This window comes from Aspergillus foveolatus (assembly GCF_047715535.1).
Source record: "Aspergillus foveolatus strain CBS 279.81 unplaced genomic scaffold BDW70scaffold_26, whole genome shotgun sequence".
Lineage (NCBI taxonomy): Eukaryota > Fungi > Ascomycota > Eurotiomycetes > Eurotiales > Aspergillaceae > Aspergillus > Aspergillus foveolatus.
The window spans coordinates 295,511-309,578 of NW_027396090.1; the positions used below are offsets into that span (position 1 = coordinate 295,511).

The 14,068-nt window shown below is 52.1% G+C and overlaps 6 protein-coding genes across 6 annotated transcripts; 2 read left to right on the forward strand and 4 right to left on the reverse strand.

Annotated features, from left to right (window-relative positions):
• Window positions 1–3: 3 nt before the first annotated feature.
• On the forward strand, window positions 4–577 carry BDW70DRAFT_160338 (DUF4334 domain-containing protein; the record flags this gene model as incomplete). Its single annotated transcript, XM_073740828.1, has 2 exons — window positions 4–14; window positions 67–577. The coding sequence occupies 2 exons, from the start codon at window positions 4–6 to the stop codon at window positions 575–577; spliced, it is 522 nt and encodes a 173-aa protein (XP_073595726.1).
• A 2,011-nt stretch (window positions 578–2,588) lies between these two features.
• Window positions 2,589–4,170, reverse strand: BDW70DRAFT_168414 (uncharacterized protein; the record flags this gene model as incomplete). The annotated part of the gene is made up of 5 exons (XM_073742463.1): window positions 2,589–2,723; window positions 2,776–3,071; window positions 3,311–3,453; window positions 3,507–3,704; window positions 3,758–4,170. The coding sequence occupies 5 exons, from the start codon at window positions 4,168–4,170 to the stop codon at window positions 2,589–2,591; spliced, it is 1,185 nt and encodes a 394-aa protein (XP_073595727.1).
• A 1,111-nt stretch (window positions 4,171–5,281) lies between these two features.
• Window positions 5,282–6,793, reverse strand: BDW70DRAFT_160340 (uncharacterized protein; the record flags this gene model as incomplete). Its single annotated transcript, XM_073740829.1, has 1 exon — window positions 5,282–6,793. The coding sequence occupies one exon, from the start codon at window positions 6,791–6,793 to the stop codon at window positions 5,282–5,284; it is 1,512 nt and encodes a 503-aa protein (XP_073595728.1).
• Window positions 6,794–7,500: 707 nt separating this feature from the next.
• BDW70DRAFT_168415 (acyl-CoA dehydrogenase/oxidase) lies at window positions 7,501–9,908 on the reverse strand (the record flags this gene model as incomplete). Its single annotated transcript, XM_073742464.1, has 7 exons — window positions 7,501–7,669; window positions 7,730–7,865; window positions 7,923–8,116; window positions 8,209–8,216; window positions 8,250–8,590; window positions 8,636–9,027; window positions 9,133–9,908. 7 exons carry the CDS (start codon window positions 9,906–9,908, stop codon window positions 7,501–7,503), a joined length of 2,016 nt encoding a protein of 671 aa, XP_073595729.1.
• Window positions 9,909–10,206: 298 nt separating this feature from the next.
• BDW70DRAFT_168417 (uncharacterized protein) lies at window positions 10,207–12,130 on the forward strand (the record flags this gene model as incomplete). The annotated part of the gene is made up of 2 exons (XM_073742465.1): window positions 10,207–10,561; window positions 10,621–12,130. 2 exons carry the CDS (start codon window positions 10,207–10,209, stop codon window positions 12,006–12,008), a joined length of 1,743 nt encoding a protein of 580 aa, XP_073595730.1. The 3' UTR covers window positions 12,009–12,130.
• Window positions 12,131–12,140: 10 nt separating this feature from the next.
• BDW70DRAFT_136950 (enoyl-CoA hydratase/isomerase family protein) lies at window positions 12,141–13,461 on the reverse strand. Its single transcript, XM_073736954.1, has 3 exons — window positions 12,766–13,461; window positions 12,351–12,703; window positions 12,141–12,291 (listed from the first exon to the last, which is right to left on the reverse strand). The coding sequence occupies exons 1-3, from the start codon at window positions 13,033–13,035 to the stop codon at window positions 12,180–12,182; spliced, it is 735 nt and encodes a 244-aa protein (XP_073595731.1). The 5' UTR covers window positions 13,036–13,461; the 3' UTR covers window positions 12,141–12,179.
• Between the last annotated feature and the right edge of the window lie 607 nt (window positions 13,462–14,068).

Genomic DNA, 14,068 nt, shown 5'->3' on the forward strand with positions numbered 1-14,068 from the left:
ATAATGTCCAAGTCGTACGCTACTTTCCTCCCAATCCATGATAGTCTATCTCACGCTGCATTCCAGCCCCCAAGAAACCGTCACCCACATTCTCTCATCAAAGCCCATTACAGCCTTAGCCGCAACAGCCCTATTTAACTCTCTCCCGCCCCTGCCTGCCACCGGTCTGCTCGGCTCATGGCACGGCACCTGCGCCCTAACCGACCACCCCGGCATCGCAGCCCTGAAAGCAGCCCGCTGGGTAGGCAAGGACTTCCACTCGACTGAAGACGTCGATCCTATTATCTCTCTCGACGCATCTCTCCCCTTCCCTGAAACCAAAAAAGGGCAAGGAAGGGTGGTGAATAGCTTCATGGGCAAAGCGCGGATCCGCGAGGTCAAATACAACAATGTTGTTTCGGCAGCGATGGTCTACAACGATAAACCGATCATTGATTACTTCAGGGTAATCGATGACCGGACTGTCATGGGAGTTATGGATGCGGCGGGTGCCGTGGAGGATCATCCTTTGTATTTTGTGCTGGAGAGGATAGGCGATGGCCCCAAGCCGAAGGGGGCTGCAGACGGGAAGCTTTGATTGACCGTAATTTGCCTCCAAATCAGATAAAAGCGCTACTATAAGTGAATATACTGAATAACATGAACCCTAGAATCCCGTGCATTGCGTCTGCTTGAACAGTATATTGGATCAAGAGGACGGGCGGATGGCTGAGATAGACATTTGTTCCTTCACTCCCTGCCTGACATTGACTCATTCTACTTGCACTTATCTCCTGCACCTGAACTGAGGAGTAAGGCAGCTGTTGATTCATTGCTTTGACAGAGGAAGAGCCACCAAGTCACTCTACCTGAAAGGGTTTCAGCGTGACGTGACCACTAGTGACTGTGCCCATCGACCCATGGTCGTTCATTTGACGTCTAAGCAGGAAACAAATGCATTCGGTTCTTTGTTCTGTTTGAATTGCCATCTGCAAATCTAAATGTGTTCTACGGAATTTACCGAACGGCGGCAGGAGGGTATAAGTTGTACGTTCTGTGTAAACAGGATAATCTTCAGATCCCTGCAAGCACAAGTCTCATCTCGAGCGGATACGACTCGCGCGCCTAATGCGCTGCAAGAGCTGGGCCTCGTCGAGAGATAGAGGCTCCCAGCGATGACAGCAGCAGTAGCCGAAAGCAGCCTCAATTCAAGGCCAAGCGGTACAGGATTGACTCAAGCGGAAGTCATCGCCAGAGAGAGGCAGAAGACTAGCAATCGGAGGGAACAAAGTGAGCATTTCCGCAATATTATCTCGCTCTCAACCAAGATGAATCACAGCACAAGCTGTTGTCGACACCTTTCCCAGGCTTTGTCTGTGCAATACGACCCCAATGGTACCCTCGCGGCCACCAGGTATGTTTTGGCGGGTGTAACAGGCTTGGCAGCAGGCAGGAAAGCAAAAATTCCCAAGCTGCACTGTGAATTGTCTCAAAGGGACCTTCGTTATAGAAGGGATAAAAGCTGGGAGTGCAGGTACTTGAGGTCCGTAAGCGGTTTTAGGGCCAGAGCATCCTGACACCCTAGTCAGCGTGGCCGAGCTGGTATCGAAATAGATGTTTCAGACAGTGGAAGAAAGCCAAAGAGCTGGAAATGCAAATCATGAGGGTCAATAACGGAGTTTTTGGGCCAAAGCATCCTAATACCCTGGACAGCATATTAACTTGGCTTACATTATGTATTCTCGAGACCATACGCACGAACCATCGACTGCATCTGTAGGTACTTTTTATCCAGCTACGACAAAGTATACAGATACCTAGTACCGTACACCAGGGAATAAAAATCAAAGCATGACACCAACTAGCCAAAGCAGTCCAGAAGAATAGCGAGAGCTAATTATTCCCTCATTTATCCATTGTCGTTATCTCACACTCCCTTTCCTCTTCCCACCTTAGGGCTCTGAGGCCAATCCCTCAACTGCTTCGAACAAGTAAAGGAACACTATGCCCTGCCGTAGAAAAACAGTCGCACGCCAACCCCATTGTCAAACCCCAATATAAATGTTGACACCGATCGCCCTGCCGCTCCCATGAAGTTTGCTCTGCCAGTACTACCCAGCTACATTGAGGGCCACTGCCTCACCCGCAGAATAGTATGATATTGCAAGCCTTAAAGTGGTGCGCTGACAGCTGAAGAAGATACTAACAATTGCTCTCCATTGATCAATAACGCTGCCGCATCCCAGTTAGCGTGCTCCCTTCCTCCGATGATCTGTCTGGCTTGTGAAGTGGGTAGTTCAGGTCGGTTGATAAAAAGGTGGGACTTCATAGGCTGAGGTGAACCCTTCTTTAGGCAGACTGGGATTATAGAATTTGCTGGGTCTGTGCCTGGGCTGTTTCTATGAATACCTCTTATATTGATGTTGTGATTGGAGTTCAAACCCTGTGACAAGGGTCGAGCCTGCGGTCTCTTCGCTAATATGGAACTACGCTTTACTTCATTCGTCGCATGTATGTGAATCCAATGCACCCCGGTGGCGTTCCAAACGCAGGGGCACTCGTCAGCGGCGTGAAGAGTCAATATGATCATTCTCGACCTGATGCACCGCCTATGACATGACAACGGCATCCTCAAGCGCTGTCCATCCCTCCGTTGTGACGCGGAAAGCCTGTCTCGGCTGGCCTCTCCCCCGCCCAATGCTGAGCACCACTACCTCCCGACCATCGAGGCGACACAAAAACCCCTGAAGAGATATCAGCTCATTTCGTGCTATACTATATGAACTAGTGGCAAACCCTCTGAAGAAACCCGAGAGGAAACCACATCTCCGGGTGCTCTAGTTCAGTCAGGACAGATAAAGGTGGAAACCGGATGCACCCAGCAGGAAACTGTGCACGGTCCGCTAATTCAGACAGTAGAAGCTCATTGAATTTTGTCTGGAGGAGAGTTTGCGTTCTGGCAGGCACTACATGCCGGACCACGGGTGCGAGGATGCCGTATATATCGTCGTATCCGAGTACATGGGCGATCTCTGCCGGTGTGAGATCCGCATACTGGAATTCGCCCCAGGTTTGGCCTGTTGGAAGGGTCCCTGAATAGTAGAGTTAGCACCCTGGAATACCTGGCAAAGAAAGGGAGTGGATGGTACGGAAAGCCCCATGCTCAAGTAGCTGCGAGATGACCGTCACCGGCGCCCGCATGTACGCTGCTTGGTGCAGCGGAGTCCAGAGGGACAGCTCGTCGTAACTCTGGGTTTGGCCTGCAAATGGCGGATCAGTGGGCTTGGAGACTTGGAGAAATTGGTTGCCTTTGGTAGGTAGAGGGACATACGTAGCCGGACAGCATTTGCCCAAGGCTCCTGGAAGAGCATTTTCGCCTTCTCAAGAGTGTCTAGTACGGACGCCCAGTCGCCAACATATGCCGCATTAGCTAGTCGATCCCGTTTCTGCAGATAATCAGGGGGGAAGGACTCTCTCAGCAGAACGCGCCCGGCCACAAAGTGGGCGGCTGCTTTGGCCGGGGTGACACGATCTGGGACCACCCAGCCCTTGGCCTTGTATCCAGGACGAACTCTTCATACTCGGGCGGATCCTCATTGGGCCTGTCTACCGGCTGTGTGGTTTCTTCGTAGGGACTAGTGTCAGAAGCACCGCTGATCCTCGTGCGCTCTTCGACCTTGGTCCTTAGTGCAAGGACTTCGCCTTCAGTAACGACACTTGATTGTCTGACGGGCTCTCAGCAACACCATGGGCTACAGCTATACGATTCGGAACTCACGCAGCGATAAACGACAGGACTAGCCCGAGATCTCTCTCCCTATCCTCCAGTTTCTTCACAAGCGTCGCGACGTCTGATCTGTAGAATAGCCAGTTGACTCTCATCATGAGATCACTGCGCTTCCCCGAATCCGCCACTTTACGCACAAGCTCGAGGACTTCATTCGCGGTCTGTCGGTATGAACTCTCGTTGAAGGAGATGGCCGCAGTTCTCTCCATGGGGTCAGACAGTCGGTAGGTGAGCGAGCGGAAGAGTTCGAGGTTTAGACGGATGCGCTCGGCGCGAGTGAACAGTTCCACCAGAGCAGCACGTGCACCTTTCATGGTCTCAATGACTTGTTTCGTGGTGGAGACAATCTCCAGAAACATGCTGGCCAGCGCTGCCGCTGCTTGGGCGAAAGCTGCGGCTTCCATGCTTGCGATTAGTTCCCTTGGGGTTGGGGGGGTGACCGGGGGGAGGTCACTCTGGGTTTGGATGCAGTTATCAGAAAGCTGGCTGTCTCTTGCTGCTCAGCTACTGATGGAGAATGCATTGGGTGACGGTCTCGACCCCGCAACAGCTGAGGAAGTCTTATTGCAGGTATTATTGGCAGGGATCTTGCATTGGCATATCTTCCTCCTACACCTGTAAGAAGCACTGCCACTCTTGGGGCATTTGTTTACGTGAGAGATCTCCATCTTAGTCGCGTAATGGGATCTGAAATCATAGTAATATTGTTTTCGAAAAGGCCGCAAGTGTCTTGTTCCGTGACACTCCCTTTGATTGCACTTGTCAAAAGCTGCCTCGAACAAAATATTAGATGATTACTAGAGCACGACGGTTGGCCACAACAGTCGAAGCCGAAATCAAAACGTGCTTGAAACCTATAAAGCATCGCCCGCTGTATCCATGCCTAGGACGATAATAGCCGTGAATACAAGTTAGACGGGCATGTTAGAGCGTTCTCCTAGGGCAGGTAGGTCCCCTGCAGATTGAAGTCCAAGTTTTGCTCGCTAAGCTGTCTGGTATTGCCTTTACAGAGACCGTTATCTTATACAAACCGTCATCTATTCCGATATCGTATGTGGCAGTTCTCGTTAATTAGACGTTCGGTCCGAGCCTCTAAGCTAGGGCTTATTGCTCATCAGAGCGGACGCTGTGGTTATGGACTACGCTACACAGTTCGAAGCAAATATGATCTCCCCAGCCTACGTAATATTAGAAGGCCTGCCTCTAGTCCACCAAGCCTTACTGCGCAGGTCTAGCCTCTTTTAGCGTCCATTCCGAAGCTTAGGGAGATGATTTGCTTAAAGTTAGAGCTCGTGCATTGCCGATTTCTTGTGGTTCAAGGGTCAGGTAACCTCAGCCAATACCCATACCTAGTGGCAAGGCCACTGGTAATATTTCTAGAGACTATGCGCCGTAGTTGAAATTATACTTTGGCCCTTGTCACGTCCGTAGTGAAGATCCCTGATATGTGCATGATTGTACGGAGTGAAGCGCTACACCTCCAATCTGCACTATGTACAAGACCAATTCTATCTGTCAAAGGCCCAGTCCCTGAAAGACAATATTATTGCATCGATTCAAGAAATTGAGTACCTCCTCCCTTCCGTGCCAGGCCTCATTGTACGCTGCACTAAGAGTCAGTCTCCCTTTCCACGCACCCAGGAACAGTCCGAGTCCTGTGCCCAGCTCCTCCCCGGTCACCCATGGATTGTCCACACTGAAGCTCCCGTACTGGTGCCGTATGACCTTGTCCAGCACACCCATACTGGAAATAGAGGCAGAAGGGGTCTCATTTCGCGGCGGGATCGCAGGCGGTTCGCTTTCCGGGTATGGGAGTATTGACATTGCCCAGAAGGCCGGCACAAGCTTGATGTGCTCCTCGTTATTTCGGATCTCCAGGTAGAACTCGCGGACCTGCTCCGCGACGGGAAGGAAGATGTCCTCGGTCATTGGAGTTTTGCTGGGGCTTCCCAATGCAGGGACAGTGAGGTCAATGGCGAGACATCTCCCAGAGACGGAGTGGTACACTGACGCCGGGTGTGCGGATGTGTTGTAGGGATCCTTGCAGTGATGACGCTCGTTGATCAGGCAGTAACTGATATACCGCAGCGTGCGCTCTGTCTCTTTGCGTTCCTGAAGGGTCCCAACCGCCAGCGCAATGGAAGCATGGTAGGCGTGCGTAATGCTGAGCCCAAGCGTGTGACACTTGGCCAACAGTCTCGCTGTTTTGCTTTCAGGTAATGTGATTGCAACACGTTGGTGCTTCCCGGGGAGGGCAATGTGTCGCTGGAATGGCGGGCTTGCTATCTCAACCCCTCTCTTAAGCGCAGAATTGTACTCGAGGATCTCGCGCAAGTCTTCTTCATGCTCGGGCGAGAGGACAGCCGGTATTTCGGCGGCTCTGCGCAACGGCGGGCTGAGGTTCGACCACTCGTTCCCAAATTGCGGCAATCCGTAGCTGACCTGCCCGTACGCCTCGGCGGCCAGTGTAAAGAGGTTATGGAAGAGCAGCAGAGTCCCCATTCCGTCGATTATGTCATGATGCGCGCGAAGGACCAGGTCAGCGCGGAAGATATGGTCGTCTATGGCCGGGGCCCTGATGAGGCACAGAGTTGGCAGCGCGGGCACGGGGGGGTCGGCGTTGCACCAGTCCAGCCCGGACATTCTCTCTGGAACGACCTGAAAGGTCTGATCTGCCCATTGATGCTGCGATGCATCGTCTGTAAAGGTCTCGTAGATCTTCTTGTACTTCCGCTCGGCCGGGTCATACTGTACCCTGGAAGCAATGGTGGGATGGTCGTACCGAAGACGGGTCCAGGCATTCTTCAGCGCCTCCTCGGCCTTTTTCTCGACTTCTTGCAGCGGAGTGCCTAGCTGGACTGGGACTGAGAAAGAGATGAACCCGGTCATAGCAAAGAAGACCCTGCCTGTTCTTTCATGGGCCTTTGCCAGCGATGCATAGAACTCCTCCACCTCGTCGATATCCCGCTCCCAGCGTCCAGGCTGGGTAAGCTTCCATTCGAAGCGGCTATCTGCCGAGACTGCCATTGCGAGTATTGTCGGTAATCCTGTGCGTAAAGTCTGAAGAAGGGGATTTATTGTGCTATAAAGCGTCGTTGATCAGGCTGGGCGATCCGCAGTTTATCAATGTATGTATTGATAAGATGCAGTGGAGAATCGTCCAAGGAGTCTCGGCCCGGCTCTCCACTAAAGGGCCCAGCAAGGCTTTACGCAGGGTCTCCAAGAGAGCGGGCTCACCTCCCTACTCAGGTATTAGAGGCAGCGCCTGGACGGCGCCCCGCAATTGGAGTCAGCGTACGTCCGAAGTTCAGCCGACTCCCTTGGCTGACCATGTTGCCCTAGGACGATCCTACACATACTGTCTCAAGCCCTAAGCTCAGGGATGGATCCGTCCCTCTCCCGCCGTTTTACATGGTATTCTTCCCCACGCGTTCCAGCCTTACGGTCAGTCAGCAGGCGTTCGTGGTCTAGTTGCTGAGCTTATTCTTACTTGTTGGGGCTCATTAGCGTCAAGGCTGAATAAGAAGTTCGTATGGCACAAAGGCTTCATAAATCAGCAACAACTAGAATTAAACGAGATTACTGATATTGGCTTGGCAGGCAGAGCCGGTTCCTGGTCTTTTTTCGTCTATTCCAGCATGATTTTTCTTCCTAAATCTTGATTCAACCTTGATGTGGCTTGTGGGCAAACTTTTCTTGCGTAATTCTCGCATTCTTGAGTTATGTAGAACTCGCTAGAGTTTCGCAAGTATACTCCACATATCCTCTCCTTCTGGCCCTTGGTTTTTGACAATCTCATCCTCCCAGTAATTCGGGTTGACTGTGGTCTTGTTCAGTGGATTAACACGATGAGCGCGGTGGAACAAGTCTTCGTAGACCCGGCCATCGTAGCGGCCAAGGGCACTAAAACCGCAGTCAGCTGTTTCAACTTTGACTGAAATAGAGCTCTGGGTGTCAACTTACCTGTCTAGCAGATAGTCTGGGATCTGCCATGCGTCCACTAACCGGACAGCATGTGGGCGTATACGAGACGTTAACTCGTTCATGCGTTCCAAGACTGCGTCGAGGTGGTGTTTCGATGCGGCATTGTGTGAAAAGACTATTTACGTTAGTTTGCGCAATGAGCTGCATTTTTGCAGCATGTCGCAGAACGTACACTCATATTTTTCAGTATCTAATGTGGAGAGAGAAAAGAGGCGGTAGAGATCCCAGAGGACATCTTTAACCGCCGCAGACAGCTCCGTGTCTGAGCTGAGGGCGTTGTAAAACTGCGTTACGAGGATGGATTGTGATTGCGCTGGAGATGTTAGTTCCTGCTCAACGAGGTGAGATTCAGTACCTTTGCTCAGTCTGTGTAATTGTGTCATGATGGATGTCCATGCTCTCTTTCTCACCACGCGCTCTTGGTAGACATCGTAGGCCTAATCTCGTGTTAATGTAACTCGGCATGCTGTACTCAGCGTGCATAGTGAATATGACTCACGAGAGCGGTAGCCCTATGCTGGAAAGCCTGGACCAGGTCGCCATCATTCCGCAGGATATCATAATCATACTGCCGGTTACCTTTGCCGCTCTCTCTTCCCTGCACTTTGGGCAAATACGTCGTAAACTGTACATCAATTTCGTCTTTTCCCACCTTTGCCACTGACCCAGAGACAACAGAGCCCATCTTTTTGATCAAATAAGCCGCTGTCTGCTGCGTAATCATCCAGTTGTCCCCCTCGACTGTAACCTTGGACAAGTAGTCTGCATTCAACTGCACAAGCCCGCTCCCACCGCCGTATCCATGACCCCCGAGTGCCCGTCGACAGGTCTCAACACCGTCTGCCGCGAGAGTTGTACATAGGCTTTTGAGCCCAGAAGACATACTATGCATGTATGCAAGAGAACTAAAATCTCCCGACTCAATCTGCTTCCGAGTACGAGAGTACACATTCTGCATTGCCAAACCCGTGTAGTGCAGTGCGAATGCCGTGGCAAGAAGAGGCAGAATGCGTATTTGCACAGTTGGATAGTCGAGGACCGGCAATTCAGGGCTATTCTTGGAAGCGTTGTCACGGTCTTTGAATTGCCGCCGGACGGCCGTATATCGAACTGCTACTGTCACGGCGCGGGCCAGCACAAGTCGAGCGTGCTGGACTATCTTCGAGCGCATGTATGTGAGCGTCCCGTAGACGAGGGTCGGTTGAGCCGGTTTTGAATAGCGGCCTGTTTCGGGGTTGACGGAGCAGTATCGCGAGAGCAGCGCGGAGTGAGGGATCCTGATCTTATCAGTTTCCATCAATTTTATAACGGGAGCTGCTCAAAAGACTTATCGTTACCTGAAATTATCAAACAGCATGTATGCATTGTCCATTGTCGCATACCCATACTTTGGTCCGATGTCGCCAATGACAATCCCCTCAAAGGGCTGGTGTGTTTTCATGTCTCTCACCTGGACAATGAAAGGATGCGGCCCATATGAGATATATTTCGTCTCACGCTGATCTCCAGTCTCTCCTTCTGAGGTTTGGGCAGGGTCAGGAAGCATCAGTTGCGCAACCACAACCGCATGGTTCGCTGTCCGGCCGAGCGTCCCGTTCCACCATTTACTGGCAGTGAGGGTTGGACTATGAAGCACAAACTCTTTCCTCGTTCCATGCCATCTCGCCTGAGTCTCAAGTCCACGGACATTACTCCCATGTCCCAACTCAGTCTGGGCATAGGCCCCGATTATCTCCCACTTCTCTATCTTCGGTAACCATTCCTGTCGCTGCTCGTCACTCCCCTGTTCCTGGATCGTCGTGATGAACATTCCCATATGCAGCATGTACGGGCTGACCTCGTCCACCAAATACTCGGCCATCTCGTGCTCGGCGGGTGTCCAGCCATGTTTGTCTGCGAGGCGACGAACGAGTTTCCCGCGGGCGAGCGCGAGCTTGAACCGGTCTGGGCGAGAGAGGTTTTGCTGCGTCGACTTGCTTAAGAGCGGTTCAGATTGAAGAACAGGGAGGACTTTGGCTTGTCGGGCAAGGAAGCCATCATGAGAGAAAAGGCGAGTTGAGAGTTCGTCGATAGAGAGGCCAGAGCGCGCTCTCTCGGATGCCAGGACAGAGGCGCCACTTGGTTCGGCTGGGAGAAGGGAATCTGTAAAATCTGGCATGGCGAGTAATGGTGCAGGAGTGGAATATCCAATAAGGCCTCTACCACTTGGTGTGATGCAGCTGTTGCTTGCACTGCAAGTATATAAATCCCCTTTCCCCACCTCTGATATACCCGAGGAGGCTTATACAAAACGCCGACAAGTAACCGGCGGGGTTCCGCCCCTCGCCCCCAGCATTCTCTACCCTATCTTGGGTAATCAGCGAGATCGTGCGGGGTAGGAAGAACTCCATGTGCGACAGCTATAATCCCTGGGCGTGTCCGATCCGGAGCGATATTCGTTCTAGACACCCGTTGCAATGGCTGGCAAGCTCGCCACTCCCGGGGACAGAACCCTAAATGTACCACTGCACAAGGGAGACACTGTGCTCCCGAACCTCCCTTTCTTCGAAAAACTGCTCCGCTATGCCCATCGTCGACCGTCGACTATCTCAGTTCGCGATGTGAATGCCGGTGTGGAAAAGAGCTATACCCAACTGCTGACTGACGCGCTTGCCCTGCGGCGCGCACTGAGAGGTCGTCTCCGTCCAGAGACGCTGAGGGATCTAGACAATGACCATGAGGTGTTTGTCGCGGTGATTGCGCCGGGTGGATATGAGTACGCCGTGGCTTTCACGGCTATCCTGGCGCTGGGAGCCGCCGTGGTGCCAATAAGTATGTCAGCCCTAGGCCCTACCTACTTGAGAGTCAACCGAAGTCTGACTTACGTCCAGCACCAGCTCTCCCTGTGCAAGAAGCGAAATCACTCGTTACCCGGGCTCAATGCATTGCTGTGATATCGGCGAGTGACGTAGTGCCCCTGGCACATGGCATCATCCAATCTATTGTGGCCTCAAATCCAGCCACCGTGCAACTCCCTCATTTAGTAACTTCCCAGTACCTACAGCCCGACTCCCTGCCACCGTCCAGCATAACAATCTCCTCAGATCCCGTCCCAAACATGAACATGGCAGCTTTGGTGATCTTCACAAGCGGTACCACTGGACCACCCAAGGGTGCCGTCCAGCGAAGAAGCTACATCACCTCCGCCGCCGAGGACGTTGCGGACCACTACCGACTCACCGAATCGGATACAGTTCTGCACATGTTACCAGTTCACCATGCGACCGGGATAGGGGTGACGTTTCTCCCGTTTTTGGTGGTTGGGGGATGCGTTGAGTTTCGCAGCGGAGGGTTTGACCCGAAATGGACGTGGGAACGGTTTAGACAAAACGCCAACCCAACTGGGAGCAAGGGGTTGAGTGTGTTCTCTGGCGTACCTACAATATATACGCGTCTTAAGCGGTACTTCGAAATACATATTTCCCGATTACCGAGCAAAAAGCAAGAGCAGTATATTACCGGGGTCAGGAGACTAAGGGTCTTTCTATGTGGGACTTCGGCGCTCCCAAGACCAATCCAAGAATTCTGGACGAGAGTCTTAGCTGGAAAGATGATATTGACACGGTATGGCGGGACAGAATTCCATACTACCCTGAAAGCTGATCTCGATGGGTCATCACCGGCAAACAGCGTCGGACGGGTGTCTCCGGGGGTTGATTTGAGGTTATCAGATGAAGGAGAGATCTTGGTGAAGGGGCCAAATATGTTTTCCAAGTACCTCCATGATACAGACGCAACATCAAAGGCACATGACAAAGATGGGTATTTTAAGACCGGCGATATCGCATCCCGCATGACGGAGAGCTACTTTATCCAGGGGCGGGCCTCGCTTGACATTATCAAGAGTGGCGGGTACAAGATCTCGGCTCTCGATATTGAGCGGGAGATACTAGGCCTCGATTATGTTTCTGAGGTGATGGTTGTCGGCGTCGAGGACGAGGAGTTTGGGCAACGGGTTGCGGCCGTTGTTACGCTAAAAGATGAACACAAAGCAAGCGGGTTGTCGCTAGAGAAGCTTAGGGGAGATTTAAGGGGGGTGCTGGCGGGTTACAAGATGCCGACTGTTTTGAGGGTTGTGGGGGACGAGATCCCTAAAGGGGCGACTGGAAAGGTACAGAAGAAGGTGCTGGGGCCTAGGTATTTCCCTGATGGATGGAGAGGGTTGAAGGAGGCGCAAGTCTGGGGTCCACAAATAATGCAGCATAAGCCGAAGTTATAAATGGTACTGGGTTATGTGCTCGGTGCATGAGTTTTATAAGAGTTATTGGTAGAAAGATAGAGTATGAGTATCTTTTTGGTTGTTTCCGTCGTTCGCGAGACCGCAGCCATAACCGGTATCTCATTATCTTTCTTTCGAATGTGTTCTTCCAAGAAGTATTTCTTGAGTACACTAGATCTTCGCCTTCGCTGGAGTACTTGTCAATCGACCATGGACATAGCTGATTTGCTGAAATTTGCGAATCGCCTCACCCCAGAGCTCCGCTCGAAGCGCCGCATAGACCCTATCACCAGTCATTGGATTAGCACACCGTAAGCGGTTAGGCATAGGATATGTACGCACCCCATCTTTGCTTTCGGCGCCCACTTCCTTCCCATCTCCAGTGCAACGTCGAGCATCTCGTCTGGGTCGGCAATAGCATGCACAATACCATCCCTCAATGCCTCCTCCCCCGTCCACCGGTGCGCCTCGAGGAGCATCTTTGCGGCGATGTCGGGACGCAGCTTCAACCGCGGTAGCGAGCCAATCCCGTCAAAGTGCAGCCCAAGATTTACTGGGGGCATGGAGAAGAAGCCGCGCTTGGAGTTCATGATGCGGTAGTCGTGTGCCAATGCAAAGGGGCAGGCACCGCCGAAGGTGTGGCCTGTAAGCAGGGCGATTGTGGGAAAGGGGAAGTCGAGGACTGTATGCACTAGCTATTATTCAATGAAGCAAAAATCTTAGCCTTCTCTCTCGAGTCCAGGATGAAGATACGCACCGGATAGAACCCGTCCGAATTGGCGAACGGGTTGGTGTCCGACTCATCGAGTTCCAGCCCGGTACACCAAAACTTCGCATCGCTCCCGCGCGTGATGACAGCGCCTTCACTGTCAGGCCCAAGGATTTTCTCGACTGTTCGGAATGCGCGGATGAGCTCCTGGCAATACCATGTGTTCAGCCTGTTCTCGGGCGGCTTCTGCATGGTGATGATGAAGACATTCCCGTAGCGGGAGAGCGTGAGGTTGCGGAAGGTTGGAATATCGGACATCGCGTTGATAGTTTAGATAACCGTCAGAGTTCGCGCTGCGAGCATTCTAGACCGAATTTTTATTCTTGTCGGCTGCGTTGAGGATCGCCATAGGATGCGGGGTCTCCAGATGAAGTTATCCGAGTGCCGACGAGTTGCCTGCGGGGAAGATATGCTAGACAATCAACCATCACTGACCTCTTTGCCTTTTGGGAGCAACCATCGCGTAGTTGTTGGGAGGAGGATAGTATATTTTAAACGATGAACAAACATTTGTTGCCAGCAGCTGATGGTGTTTGCTCTCACTCTCCAGATATATATGTTATCGTCTCACGGTATATCGATTTTTGCACTTCTAAAGGCATGCCAAACCTAAAATAGGAAATACTCATAGTAGAGCTTTAGGTCGATCAGGGAAAAACATGTGAAGTTCTGGATGACCGAGACACCGTAGCATGGTTAGTCGGATAGAATCAAAGAACTGTGTGTTAAACCAGGAGCACGTGACGCGCCTGCCTTGGGGAGAATAGCTTCAAGCCTCAGCAGCTCGACCTCTCTCCATTCGCCTCGATTAAACCCCTGCCTCCTCAAGGCCAGCTTACAATGCCTACTTGGTTAGTTACGAATTCACGATACGTTATCGACGCCCACTTGGCATTCAAGAGCCTCTTGCTCCGAGCTCAAGATCAGCTCCGTGTCCAGCCTCGTCTGACACAGCCACGCTTGCATGGCACCGTCCAAGACCGTCCGTTCAGCCTATCAAAGAAAACATGAGAATTGTGCATCGTACTGCCGCTCTTGAGAACTTCCACACCTAGAAGTGCTCCCATTGGCCGTCGGGTGACGCGCTCGTGTTCAAATTAGTTTGGCTGCTATGCAGGCGAAATCGCCCCCGCGGTCCCAGAGGTGGCCTAGTTATGTCGATGGCGGAAGGAACTGACCCCTTATCTTCACCTGTGGAGGCTTCGACTCTTGTCATGCTTCTGACGTTGACTTTGGAGAGTTGGCGGCTACTAGCAGAAGGTATGATGGTCTTCCTGGACTAACCGATTCC